The following is a 14,456-nucleotide window of genomic DNA, read 5'->3' as shown; positions in this document are numbered from 1 at the left end:
AGCAGATGGAAGATTTCTTTGTCTCTCCCTGTCATTCTGCCTTACAAACAAATAAATCTTTAAAAAGGAAATAAATGGTGGCCTCAGTCCCACCCACAGCCCTGCTACACTAGAATCTGCATTTTTTTTTTTTTTTTTTTTTGGACAGGCAGAGTGGACAGTGAGAGAGAGAGAGACAGAGAGAAAGGTCTTCCTTTTTGCCGTTGGTTCACTCTCCAATGGCCGCTGTGGTCAGCGCGCTGCGGCCGGCTCACCGCACTAATCCAATGGCAGGAGCCAGGTGCTTCTCCTGATCTCCCATGGGGTGCAGGGCCCAAGCACTTGGGCCATCCTCCACTGCCTTCCCGGGCCACAGCAGAGAGCTGGCCTGGAAGAGGGGCAACCGGGATAGAATCCGGCGCCCCGACAGGGACTAGAACCCGGTGTGCCGGTGCCGCAAGGTGGAGGATTAGCCTGTTGAGCCGCGGCGCCAGCCTAGAGTCTGCATTTTAACAGCTAAGTCTAACATGTAACAGATTACAAAGTCTTGTAGACTGAGCAACTCAGAATTTTTAAAAATAATACATACAACTGGCTGTAAGTATATAGTCTCCATAAAACTGTCAATTAAAAAAGAAATCCTTTTATTTATGTAATTTTATTTGAGAGACAGAGACTGGCCGTCAGAGGCAGCTCTGTTGGCAGGTTTACTCCCCAAATTCCCAGGAGAGCTGGGGCTGTACCAGGTCAAAGGAAGGAGCTGGGGATTAAATCCGGTCTCCCCTGTGAGTAGCCAGGACACAAGTACTTGAGCCATTACCTGATGCCTCCCAGGGTACGCCTCAGCAGGAAGCTGGACCAGCAGAAGGAAATGGAACTCTAGCCCAAGCGCGGTGATCTAGGAGGCAGCCATCCCAACTAGCAGATTAACCATTAGGCAAAGTGGCCATCACTAAAAGAAAAAAAAAGATTTTAAAACACCTGTACTTGTATCCGGACATTTTCTGTATCCCTTGCTTATCACCTCCACAGCTTCTCACTGCCACATTATGGCAGAACATCAAACACACAGTATCCGAGGCTTCATGTGGTACATACGTATAGAAACGTACACACACAGCCCTGGAAGAGGAGCCTCAGCTCCAGAGAAGGCAGCACTGTCGGAAGTGACTGCAGGCCTGGAGACCACGAGCTGAGGATCCAGAGAGCTCCCAGATTCCCAACCCTCACGAACCGAGCGATAAGACATGTCTTCGTATTTAAGCTGCGACATGTATGCTGATGGGTTAGGTTACTCAGCAACAGAAAACCGGGCACCGATTTCTAGCGTAGCAGCAGACCCCTAAGAACTGATGGCCAGGATGAATGCCGGTCCTTGGAATACTGAATTTTGTTTTCTTCCGAAATGGAGGTACATGATCACACTGTAACCAAGCCTTCGATCTCATCTGGCATGCTCACGTGGGGCTGAGGAACCCCCGCGGCCGTTCTAACGAGGCATTCCAAACTGCCTGCCAGGCTCCCATTACCCACCCCCTCCTTGAGCCCCGTATCCAGCCTCTAGAAGTAGGTGCTGCGTGCCCAGTGCCATCTGAGCCCTCCGCTGCCGAACAGCTGCTACCGCCTAACCCCCCAGCCTGAGAAACGGCCTGGGACTGAGCGGTCACTGCCGGGTCAGACAGAGGGAAGAGTACGGAACAGAAACGGCAGGGCCTGGGGATGTCAGTGCCTCCACCAGCCCTCTGCGAAGTCGTTGGTGATGAACACGAACCCAAACAGACGCAGGCAGATGGACAGGCAGGAAATGGTCATGAAAGGTGCTGTACTGCACACAAGACAGGACAAATGCAAATGTGTAGACCACACATAAGAGAAAGCAACAGTGCAAGGCAGATATGTGAGGTCACTCAGCATAAGATGTGGGGAGATGTACACAGAACCTGTCATCCTTCTACGCTTTGTCAAAGGGCAGCCGCAGCAGTTCCGCCACACTCCTGGGCAGGGCCCTGCTCGTCCCTGACTCCCAGGCCAACAGCCCTCTGCCAGTTTTCACTGTGGCTTCCCAGCTATCTCAAACTCAGGAAGCAAGGGCCCTGGATGAGCAACACAAGTACTCCAGTCTCTGGAGAAGACTGTGCTCCTCGCACAGGACCCTGTGTGCACTAGGCGGTCACCAACCAAAGCCATGTGGCCTACATCTTGCAAAAGCGAGGCCTGCACCAGCCCCTGTTACTGAGGTAAGCAAAGGACCTCAAAACACCCCATCCACAGCCAACTCCTGATGGAGTGGCTCTGAATCCTGGGTTAGACTCACAATGGTTTCTCCAAGTCCCATATGAACCAGGAAATTAGCCTAGAAAAATGCCTTTTCTTTTAAAAATGTCTGTAAAAATAGTGTCATCTCCATAACTGAATGAAGTACTAGAGCTCACTGAATCTAAGACACCAATTACAAAATGCAACTCTATATTATACAGGTACACGAAAAGGACTGTGAGATAAACACTGCCAATGTTAAATGACCACTGATGGGAAGATATATCTTGATTGCAGAGATGGTAAGTACAGAAAAATGTGTCTGGAATCGGTGAAATGCAGTACTAAGAAAAATATTCTTCAAATAACCAAATAATGTATTAAACATTAAGTATATTACTTTGACAAGTATTCATAATCAGTACTACTTTCTTAAAGCTATTTATAATTTTGTTTCACTTCTCATTTGAAATGAAGGACAGGTACTTACATGAGAGGTCTTCACAGAGTTCATGGAAACAGTGTTATGAAAATGCTATGCGTGAGCTTCAAAAGTTTTTGCACCAAAATAAATGACTCTTGTAATTCCACTTCCAAAAGTTTTGAAGTAGCCTCATCCTAATTATTAGAAGACACCTTACATAAATGTTAAAATTGATGGATTCCTAATGTGAAAATCCTCCTTTTCATTTCTAGAATCTCAAAGTCCAGGAGATGAACTGAAAGCCCCGCGCTGTGTTCTGTTCTTGGAAAGCAAAACACACAAGAGTCATTAGCATTCTTTGACTCAGCCTAGATAAGGCCAAGTGAGTAATTGATAAAAACTGGCCATTTACTTTCCCCAGCTTCCCTGGCACTATTTTGATGCCTGCTAACTTGTTCAGCAAATCAACTCCACTTCTAAGGATTTTGTCCCACAGAACATTACCCAGCTTCTCAAAACAAGCGACTTCTTTGCATGCTCTGAAGGGGTGAAGACCAGAAAATATTGCCTGGTCGGTCACATGCCAAACACTAGCCTCATACAGCTCCTGCTGTGGGAGACCCCTGGGCTACGTAGGGAAGAATCAGGGAGCAGCGAACATTTCAACACTTGCTGGCCTTTGCTATGAAGGGACCTAGAACTGTTGCTGCCCAAAGCAGGCTGACAACCTGCGATGCTCAGCTCTGCCTGGCCCCTTCAAGTGGTGATCACCAAGGGCGCCAATAAAGGAGCCCTCTCCTCTTAGTGCTGGTCCCCTCTGCCCTGGTCTCTGGCGAGTGCTCCCCAAAGGAACTGCCAGTCTGGCGCAGAGAGCACTCCTACACCACCGCATTAGCAAGAAACTGGTCAGACACTTCCAAGGTGGGCGCCATCAGAGGATTTCTAGATGGCTCTGTCACAGAGGGCCTCAATGGATCCTGCATGTCAACCACTTCAAAATCCATCTCATTCCATTCTTCTGCATCTTCGTCTCCATCCTCTTCCTCATAATCATTTATACTAGGGTTAGACAGCAAAGCTCTCTGGTCCTCGCTCTTTCTGTTTGCTTTGTGCTGGTGAGCAAGAGGCCAGGTGGCTAATTTATACATCACAGGAAACAAAACAGCAGTGAATACTGCCGACCCCAAACATGTATACAGAATGACGGGCAGGTCAGGGTATCTTCCTTGAAGAATTCCAATTAACGCAGGAATAGCCATTTCTCCCAAGGTGCCGCCAACTACAAAGAAGGCTGCTGACTTCCCGTGGATGGTCGTGTACTGCTCGATCCAGGACACGCCGCTGGGAAACGTGGTTGCCATCGACGCCCCATACACCGACGTTGCAACCCAGAGGCAAACCGGGCTCTTGTCAAAAAGCACCAGGAAGAAAGACGAAGCCAGGCTGCCAACGTTGCTCAACACAATCATGGTGCTGGGCTGTAAACACGTCGCAAAAATGATGGCCAGGCCCCTGCAGGCTGCGAACGTGGCCCAGAAGATGGAGTTCAGCCCGGCCGCCTCGCTCTCTTCCATGCCCACGTGGGTCGTGGCAAACGAGAACACATAAGAGCCATAGGTGACCTCGGCGCCAACATAAAAAAAGAAGAACAGAAAAAGGAGGCAGAGAAGGGCGCGGTGGTATTTCGCCCTTCGAGATGTCCTAGCAGACATTTTTGCTTTTTCCCACCTTGAGCTTTTCTTGAAAAACAGCACAAACAGAAAGGAAGAAACTATGAAAATGTAAGTCCCGATGACAGCATAAGCCCACAGCAAATTCATGTCCTCAGGGACTCCAAACACAGGTCCCGAGTCTGCCTCAGGTGACTGGTTGAGGGCAGGGTGGAGAGGGTCGGGCTCCGTGCGGTTCCCAGCAGGCTCTGTCGTACCCAATGCCAATTTAGCGAGCAGGGGCGCCAAAAAGGCACCCAAGGCAAAACTGAAGTGTAAGGCCTGCATATGGGGGGCTCCTTTGTCTCCCCAGAGAGCCAAGATAAGCACATTACCACCTACCAATGAAAAACAGGGAAAATGATCTAAGTTAAACTCGGCAACTTAGGGAACAAATAGTTCATTGCTGAAAAGGACTGAGTCTACTTTTTATGGCACAAGCATTCTTCACTATCAAGCATAGCAACAATGTCAATTCTGTGATTAATGAATTCTAACCCCTCTAGCACCATGGAACTCAGAATGTAACATCACATGCTCCCAAGTGGAAGCTACAGGATAGTAACCACTGCCTCCAGAGCCAGGCGCTGTAGGTAAAGGCTACATAGACGGTCCACAGGCTGTGGGACAAATGTTCACTATTGATTCATTTATAAGGATTTTAAGTACCTACACATTTAAAAGGTAAAATTTTATCGTCAGATAGCAGCCAAATTACCAACCCTTCTGTCCTTGTAATCAGTCATAACTTCAGAGATATTTAAAAGCAAACACGCGTTCTGGAACCCGATACTGCAGTATTCTTGTGTGCCCAGTGCAGGAAACGAGACACCATTTGCCATCTGCACTCCACACTGTCCGTACACCAACAAGGTGAAGGGCAAGAAGCTTCAAGTGTTCAAGTGTCCTTTGCGTTAACAGGTATTTTTAGAGTAAACAAATTTCCACCCTGTCATTTCACAACCCAATTAAGTCGAAGGTAAAAAATCATTTCCCAATCCACGCTACAAAATGAAAGCAGGGAAGGGTGGGCCGGAGGGCTGGATCTGGGAAGGGGCTGCCACATGTTGTTCAGGAGGTTTGCACAGACATGATGCGTGGAGGGGGGACTGCTGAGCGAGGGCAGGAAATTTTGAGAGTGCAAAAAACAGGAAAGAAAGAAAATGGAAGTAATGCACAACAGGGGGTTTCCCTCAGCTGGACAAGCACAGTGCATTTTATAATGGGTGGCAGCCTGTATGCTTTCTTTCAAAATAATGTTCCAGACATGGTTTAACCTATGAAACCATCAATCTCTTCTACCCCTCAATGATAACGTTTCATCCAGAAAAAAGCCTGTTCTCACGCAGTGTCATCACCCACACACAGCGGCCCCCACTCTGTTTGTACATTCTAAATCAGCATTTTTTTCTGGAACAAAATTAAGTTCACTTCATAGTTGGCTGCTCAAAATTAGGACCCCTGAGTAGCAATAACAGATGCTTGACAGGTGATTCTGACTGGGTGATGCCAACATAGTAGGTCTGTGTCATTTGCGAGGGCAAATGACAGTTTAATATTTACTCTACTTTTCTGTAGTAGAAAATTCCTACTCCCAAGGATGACACTGTAGGGCTTACTGACCTGTATCCAAAATGCCAGCTGAAACACCAAAGACAGACATCATGACGATCAGTAATACAGCTGTCTTGCAAAACGGAACAAGGTAAAGACCTACTGTGGTAGCCAGTGTCGACACCCCTGAGAAGAAAGGTGAGAGTCAGCCATTAAAAGCAATATTCCTGCGGTCACGGTCAGCATCGTAAAAGCTCCCAACAGGACAAGTCAAAAGGAGTAATAGTGAGGAGATGAGAGCTGCAGATTCTACTCAGGTTGATTCCATTTAAATCTTCGACAGTTTATGAATTACAAAAAAGAAATCACTGTAGCATGAACACATGGCTAGCATCACTAATAACTGAACTATAAATTATACAAGACAAGGTTTTATAGCAAAAGACATGAAAACCAGGGACCAGTGTTGCAGCACAAGTGTTAAGCTGCCACTTGCGATGCCGGCATCCCATCTCAGAGTCCTCGTTAAAGCCCCAGCTGCTCTGCTTCCGATTCAGCTCCCTGCTGATACACCTGGGGAGGCATGGAAGATGGCCCAAGTACTTGGGGCCCTGCCACCCATGTGTGAGCCCCTGATGGAGTCCATGACTCCTGGCTGTTAGACATCTGGGGAGTAAACCAGCAGATGGAAGATTTCTCAGTCTCCTTTTCTGTCACTCTGCCTTTCAAATAAATAAATCTTTTTAAAAAAAAAACCAGAAAAACATTATTTATTTAAATGTTTCATATTTAAGAACCCAAAGAAAATTTTAAGACATGAGGTACAACACTGAAATGACAAATAAATGCAACTAGAAGACCAGTTTTTGGTAAACTTTAGTAATACATTACTTTGGAGTATAGGGAGGAATTTTTTTTTCCCATATGCATTAGGAAGTTTATTAGGTTCCTAATTTCCATGTCTAGAACTTGAACATGGATTTACATACATGGTTTCTTTTTGTGGATCTTACATGCATGTAGGCTTCTGTCAGCTGGATCTTTGACTCTGCTTGTCAGTAGTTTGTAGTTAGCTCAATGTGAGTAAATGACAAAGAATAATATACTAGCCATGGCAACAAATCCCTCCCAATAGCATGTACCATTTTGTTCCCCAAAACCATTATCACTACTCTCTCTTGTAAAAAATAAATTTCAGCACAAGGCATTTAATTGATCTCACTGAGAAAGATAAAGATAACTCTATCACTTCAAAATTCAGCAATGAATGTCCAACTATGGCTGAAAGGTACACCCTGAGAATTAGACAAACCCATTAAGGTTTATGAAGCCGTGTCAACCTAATGTTGGGAAGGGACACAAGATACAGGCACAAACATCCCTGTTTATTTTGCTGTGCAATTCTCCAAGGATGCAGTGTTATAAATGTCCTCGTTGTCTTCAATGCCCGAGGTGTCTGTAGAGTCAGGATCGCTCACTACAATGCCCACAGCAGACAGACTGGTGATGAAGGCATGCCTAAAGATCCCTAATGTTAAAGTGAGGTATCTCAGGACACTTCTCTGGCGGTCCTCACTGCACTGGTCCACATCAATGTCCTTTTGCTTCTGCCAGTATTTGGAAAACCTGTTGAAGATGATGGTGCTAGGCAGGGCCACCAGCATCCGCAGGGCCGCAGATGATGCATGGGCTGACAATGAGCTTCCCGGCCAAGGTGACCAGGTGGGTGTTTCCATAACTGACAGTCGTCATGCTAACAGTGGTAAGGCTGGACGTGTGGGCATCTTTCTCCACGGGGCAGATGAGCCCAGAGAAGACGGAGTTGCAAGGATCAGGCCTGCCGCCGCGGCAGCGAAGGGAGCAAGGCAGCCAGCATGGATCCTGGGTCCACAAGCCCGGCTGGCTGAAACACGGTGCTTGTGAGCAGCGGGCCCGGAGGAAACTTTTTAAAAAATTTATTTGAAAGGGAGAGTTACAGAGAGAGGCAGAGGCAGAGGGAGAAAGAGGTCTTCCATCCACTGGTTCACTCCCCAATTAGCTGCAACGGCCAGAGCTGCGCCATTCCGAAGCCAGGAGCCAGGAGCTTCCTCCAGGTCTCCCAAATGGGTGCAGGGGCCCAAGGATTTGGGCCATCTTCCACTGCTTACCCAAGCCACAGCAGAGAGGTGGATCAGAAGTGGAGCAGCCAGGACCTGAACCGTTGCCCACATGGGATGCCGGCACTACAGGCGGTGGCTTTACCCACTACACTACAGCGCTAGCCCTAGGAAAATTTTTTAAAATAGTCTTTTTTTGACCTACTGTGGAAACAATAAGAATTATATACTTATTCATCAACAATACATTGCTCTCCTTGCTTCTGAATGAATTCTATAACATTATCTACATTTTCATTAACCATGTCAGTTTATTCAATTGGGAGAATGCCAATAGCTTTGCCAGGATGAGCGACAGAAGTCTGGGCTCGTCATGGACATAAGGCAGTAGGGTCGAAAACGTAGCCTGTATCAGTTCCCCCCTCCCTTCCTCCCTTCAGTCCTATCCAGTGTCTGCCCTGGGCAGGTGCTAGGAACTTATTCTGACTTCTCGTGGCCCTACAGCCTGATACATTGAGTTTTTTGCATGATGGCTGTGTGACCCAGGACTAGTGCTTCAATTACAGTGAACATCTGGAAGGTTAAAAATTGCTAACACACAGTAGGGCCGATCTAAGTTTGCAGTGTGCCCAGCCCAGGTTGCCTGTAGCTGCCAAGGTGAAAGCAGGCACCAAGGAAACCCAAGTTCCATCGAGGCCACCTAAGCACTACCCATTTCAGTTGTCAAATTCTGCAGGTTAGCATTTTTTCATATTTAAAGACAAACTGTGAAATCATTGAAAATCACAAAGAAGTGAGAATTAGCGCTTACTTACCCAAAAGCAGAAAGTTATTCATAATGTCAAAAAGTATTCCACCAATCACAGAGCCACTCAAATATCCGAAGGCACGGCCCACAAAAATTAGAGAAAGACTGCTGATATTTTGGTTCACATTTGTTGCCAGATCTTGAAATGTGGGTCCTAGGATGGAGATACTCATTCCCTAAAATTGAAAAAGGCAAAAGGTTTTACTGACAGGAAAATAATGTCTATTGGGGGGGGGGGGGCAACTGGCCTACTGGAGCTCCTGCGTTCCGCCCCCAGCTCCACCCCCAGCTCCAGCTTTCTGCTGATGCACACCCCAGGAGGCAGCAGGTGACAGCTCAACCAGGTGGTCCCCATCACTCAGAAGGGAGACCTGGACTGAGTACCTGGCCCACCCAACTGTTTTGGGCATTTAAGGAGCAGAAAAGTGGGTTGGAGCTCTGTCTCTCAAAAAAAATCTTTTTTAAATCGTTAAATAATAATATGTATCTATATAGTAGTTTTTTACTTTATACCAGTAGAGTAGGGTCAGGGATTAAAATGTAATTAATGAAGGGCTTTATTTTAAAATCCAACGTTCAGGGAAAATTCACAAGGGCAATACTAATTATCACTAGAGCTACAGATTCCTACTGCTTGTTTATTTCTCATAGATCTCACTTTCAAAAAACTTTTAGTACTCTGGCTTTTTGTTGCCATTCTGTTCACTTTTAAGCAATATCATAAAAAAAAACTATTTTGTATGCCATGTGAGTAAAATATAACAAGACTATTCTTGAAATAGCTCTGTACAGTGTGAAACATACTACATGTATCAATGTTATAATTTTGATGTTGAAATTTTAACATCAAAATACAACTCTCCTTTTTGATGTTAAAACAGCAATAATGGGGACTGTCCCATGAACTACCCATAGAAAACATGCAAGACATAAACAAACATTTCCAAGTCAACATTTCTCCTCAAAGATCTCAAGTTATGAGGACAGAAGCCTGTAAGGCTCTCTAGGAGGTAAGACATGATGGAGCCTCCACTGTCCCCAGAGGGGCAGAGGTTGGGCACAGCAGTTAAGATGCCCATGGCAGAATGCCTGCAGGGAGGGCCAGCTCTGCTTCCAGTCCAGCTCCCTGACAGTATGCATTCTGGGAGGCAGCAGGAGATCCTGAGTCTCTGCCTCCCGTGTGGGAGACCTGGATTCCATTCCTGTTCCTGGCTCCTGCCTGGCCTAACCATGAACCAACAAATGGAAGATCTCTCTTACTCTGTCACTTGTTCAAATAGATTTTATTTAAAATCTTATAAAAAAAAAAGTTCAGGGGCCAGCATTATAGCACAGCAGGTTAAACATCCTCTCTCCCTACGCCCTGTTTGTCACTCCAGCATCTCCTATCAGAGAGCTGGTTTGAGTTCTGTGTATGCGCCACTTCCTAACCAGCTCCCTGCTAATGCACCTGGGAAGGCAGCAGATGATGGCCCTAATACTTGGGCCTCTAAACCCATGTGGGAGACCAGGTTGGACTTTGGGGCTCCAAGCTTCAGCCTGGCCCAGCCATGGCCATCTGCAGCCACTTGGGGAGTGAACAGCAGATGGAAGATCTGTCTCTCCCTCTCTCCTTGTCCACTCCGCCTTCCAAACACTTTATTTTTTAAAGTTCATGGTAAAAGTATATTTTGAAAAACTTTGGCCTGCATTTCAAAAATATTCTTGCATTTCGAAAATAAGCATCTCTCAACTATATTTTCCATGAGCTTTTGGAAATCCCCTTGTATATATTTACAGAATAACTTTAACAAAGAAACTTTAATCACACACCTAGTCTTAGCAAGAACTATGGTTACAGCTGGCTTTCAGAGGAAGTTCACTAGACACTTACAGAAAAAGGTACCTAATCAGTTCAGATTTCAAAAATAACGGACTCAAACTGCGCTCTCTGCTCTAAACGCATCGGAGTACTCTACCGGAACAGGAGCGGCCCAAAGACATGGGGTGCGGAGGCCCACAGCCGGCAGCGGGGACAGGGAGAGCAGTTCACCCTGCGAGGACTCAGCACAGCACCTGGCACCGGCCAGGGCTCTCCAAGCCTCCAAACTCATTTTTCTCTTTCTCAACCTGCCCCTAGCAAAATACTCAAAGAAGGAATGCGCCTCGGGGTCCCCCCAACGCTAAGTGACCCTCACTCTCCCAGCTCCCCAGACTCCAGCGTTAAGAGGGCGGCTCCCCAAAGAGGAAACAGGGCAGCCCAAGGGGTAGGCAAAAGCTTCAAGCCTCGCCATCCGCTCCAAGAAAACCATTCGGAACGTGAAGGCTGCTTTTAAAGGGGACTGTGGGCCGAGTGAGAGACACGTTCCTCCTCTACCATCCGTGCCACCCCGAGGAGTCACTTTCGTCTCTGGGCCCATTTCCCGCCATGCACAATTCAGCGGTTGACAGAATTTCGTCAGGTGACGGAGAGGAGGAAATCCGAGAAAAACAGCGTTTCAGAGTCCTAATTGGGGAGTTAGCTGGGGGAGAGTGGTTGGTGCAGACCACAGAGCCTTAAACACCTTGGAAGCCCTCAACCCCACCTCCCACAGAGGTACGGAGATTAGATAAAGCTGGGAAAATCAACTTTGCGCTTGACCACACCCCTCCACGATTAGAACTGTGCCCATTTTCCAGAAGACGAAACTGAGGCCCGCGCCGACGACAGAACGCGCCCACGGTCAGGTCGGCGGCGGCGGCAGAGCCAGGCGCGCACGTCCCGGCGCCCCGGCCTGGGAGGATCCAGCCCCAGCGCTCACCAGCCCCAGGAAGGCGGCGTACAGGACCACGGTGGTGAACCAGCGCAGCGCGCTCCCGGCCCGGCTGCCGCGGCGCCCGCACCCCGCCGCCGCCGGCTCCCGGTCGGCCGGGGCCGGGGCCGGGGCCGGGGCCGGGAGGAGCTGCTGCCCGGCGGCAGGGGCGCCGCGGAGCTCCAGGGCCCCGTCCAGCGTGGCGGCTCGGGGGCGGGGGTCCGCGGGGCCTGGGAGCTCCGAGCCCAGCCCGTCGAGGCGCGGCTGTCCCTCCCGGGGCCAGCTTGCCGGGGGCTGCCCTGCGTCCGGCCGGCAAAGTCTAACTTTGGAAGCCGCGGCTGAGGAGGACAGCGGACGCGCGCCCGTCGGTTCACAGGGCGCGTGCGCGGCTCCCGTAGCGGCACGAAAGAGCCGCCTGCAAACCGGAAGTTGGTGCGGTTGTCTAGGCGACCGGACGCCGTTCTCGGGCCCCCGGGTAACAATCGGCTGAGCTCACAGAGGCCGGGAGACGGGCGCCCCGTGGCGGAGCCAGCTGGACCTACAGCCCGGCTCCGGGCAATCAGGAGGTAAGGAGCGGCCACACCCGCTCAGGAGGAAATCGGGCCAGGAATAGCAAGGCGGGCCCGGGGGCCCCTCCGCGGGTCTCCTGCGAGGAGGCCGAGGTCTGACCCCTAGGCAACTTGCGGAAATCCCTGCCCTTGCTCTTTGGAGACCTGTTCTGACTTGGTCCCTCGTTATGTCTCCCGCGTATCATCTCAGGCCTCACAACCAACCCTGTGGGTTTAACGGGAGGTCAAGTCATAGAGGGGTAGCGACTGGCCCAAGCTCGGTCAGCAAACTGATGGCAAATACTCCTGCCGTGCGCACGTGGAGCGCGGGGTCCGTTTGCGGGACCCCCAGGAAAGCTTGGTGCTCCCCGTTGCTCTGTCCCCCAGCTGGCCAGAGCCCCCAGAGCTTTTCTCCGCCGTCCACCTGAAATGCTCGTGTGCCCCTGACCCCTCTAGCCCCCATCCGCGGAGGCCCGCGGGCTGCCCAGCTTAGGTCATCGTTCCTGGCAACCCAAGTACAGTCCTATCCTCATCAAGTTTTTAGACCACCATTATAAATTGTTGCACAAAAATTTTTAATGATTGTGCTAAGAACAATGAAGGGAACGGTAGAGGCTATGACTTAAGAAAATGTTAGATTTGGGGGTTAGTGTAGGTCTCCTTGAGAAGAGTTTGGAGTGGTTAAAACAAGAGGCACAAGCACAGCAGAAAATGATACGGGAGAGAGAGGTTAAATCTCAGTTCTGAAGAGCTTCACGTGCCACACAGACGAGTTTGAACTTCTATTGACATCCTGAGCTTTCATAAAAAACCAAAGAGACAGTGTAGGACTATCATTCACCATAATCCATCTTTACCACCTAAAGTGAACCCTTCTTTTTCCTCAGTGCACCTGAGCCCACTTCAGTGATAACGTATGCTGGCACCACCACCTGTTTCCTCATCTCTGTGAGGAATCAGATTTCCTGTTTTTTTTAATTTACATATATATTTTTATTTGTATGTATCTCATAAATACAACATTAGGAACATAGTAATTCTTCCCACCATGCCCACCTTCCCACCCACTCCTCCCCTTCCTCCTCCCTCCTGTTTAGTCCAAGAAAGAAAAAGAAACAGAAAGAAAAAAAAAAAAAAGAATGCAATTAAAAAAACCTAAGAGAACCGTGTCCCAGCGGTCTCCACAAGAGCTGTTCTAGGTTACTACTTCTAGAAGATGATTCTGCTTCTTTTCCCCCCCCCTTCCTCTTTTTCCTTCCTTCCTCCCCCTTCTTTATTTTAGAAACGTAACTGTCTTTAAAAAAGAACCCAAGCCCGGCTGGTGCCGCGGCTCACTAGGCTAATCCTCCGCCTTGCAGCGCCGGCACACCGGGTTCTAGTCCCAGTCGGGGTGCTGGATTCTATTCTGGTTGCCCCTCTTCCAGGCCAGCTCTCTGGCCCGGGAGTGCAGTGGAGGATGGCCCAAGTGCTTGGGCCCTGCACCTGCATGGGAGACCAGGAGAAGCACCTGGTTCCTGCCTTCGGATCAGCGCAGTGTGCCGGCTGCAGCGCGGCGGCCATTGGAGGGTGAATCAACGGCAAAGGAAGACCTTTCTCTCTGTCTCTCTCTCTCTCACTGTCCACTCTGCCTGTCAAAAACAAACAAAAAACCCAAGCCCACATCTATTGTGGGCTCTTAGACATAACTATAACTATGAGACACAAGAATACCCTCCATTTAATACACTAAAAGGAAGTGATTCTTGAGAACAAGCTTTACTATTAAGTCTCATGCTACAACTTTTTGGGGACAGAGGTCCTGCATGGGAAGTTAATGCACAGTGACTCTTGCTTATTTAACAAATAACACTCTTATGTATGACATCAGTGATTTATTTATTTGAAAGTCAGAGAGAGAAGGAGAGGCAGAGAGAGAGAGAGAGAGAGAGAGAGAGGTCTTCCATCTGCTGGTTCACTCCCCAGATGGCCAAAATGGCCAGAGCTGCGCTGATCCAAAGCCAGGAGCTTCTTCCAGGTCTCCCATGTGGGTGCAGGGGCCCAAGGACTTAGTCCATCTTCTACTGCTTTCCCAGGCCATAGCAGAGAGCTGGATTGGAAGTGGAACAGCTGGGACTCGAGCCCATATGGGATGCTGGCACTGCAGGTGACAGTTTTACCCACTACACCACAGCGCCAGCCCCCAAGACTCTTGACATAAGCTGCCTCGGCTATGGAAGCACTATGGATCTACTAGGTTGACAAGGCCATAAGCGAAGTGGAAGTTCTCTCCTCCCTTCAGAGAGGTACGTCCTTCTTTGGTAGCCAGTTCTTT

At 48.7% G+C, this 14,456-nt stretch overlaps 1 protein-coding gene across 1 annotated transcript; it reads right to left on the bottom strand.

The window, feature by feature from the left end:
• Positions 1 to 943: 943 nt before the first annotated feature.
• On the bottom strand, positions 944 to 11,666 carry MFSD4B (major facilitator superfamily domain containing 4B). The gene is made up of 4 exons (XM_062186622.1): positions 11,607 to 11,666; positions 8,834 to 9,002; positions 5,992 to 6,108; positions 944 to 4,706 (listed from the first exon to the last, which is right to left on the bottom strand). Exons 2-4 carry the CDS (start codon positions 8,997 to 8,999, stop codon positions 3,538 to 3,540), a joined length of 1,452 nt encoding a protein of 483 aa, XP_062042606.1. The 5' UTR covers positions 9,000 to 9,002; positions 11,607 to 11,666; the 3' UTR covers positions 944 to 3,537.
• Positions 11,667 to 14,456: the final 2,790 nt, after the last annotated feature.

This window comes from Lepus europaeus, chromosome 3 (assembly GCF_033115175.1).
Source record: "Lepus europaeus isolate LE1 chromosome 3, mLepTim1.pri, whole genome shotgun sequence".
NCBI classification, from domain to species: Eukaryota; Metazoa; Chordata; class Mammalia; order Lagomorpha; family Leporidae; genus Lepus; species Lepus europaeus.
Note: the sequence above shows the minus strand (reverse complement) of the source record. Positions and strands in the feature narration are given on the sequence as shown.

What these genes read in the sequence shown, in the direction of transcription:
- MFSD4B (XM_062186622.1), bottom strand. Translation starts at nt 8,999, where the DNA reads ATGAGTATCTCCATCCTAGGACCCACATTTCAAGATCTGGCAACAAAT. An exon ending in GAATAACTTTCTGCTTTTGG is followed by an intron (nt 6,109 to 8,833) that starts GTAAGTAAGCGC and finishes CTTTCTTCTCAG; the next exon opens with GGGTGTCGACACTGGCTACC. An exon ending in AGCTGGCATTTTGGATACAG is followed by an intron (nt 4,707 to 5,991) that starts GTCAGTAAGCCC and finishes TTTCATTGGTAG; the next exon opens with GTGGTAATGTGCTTATCTTG.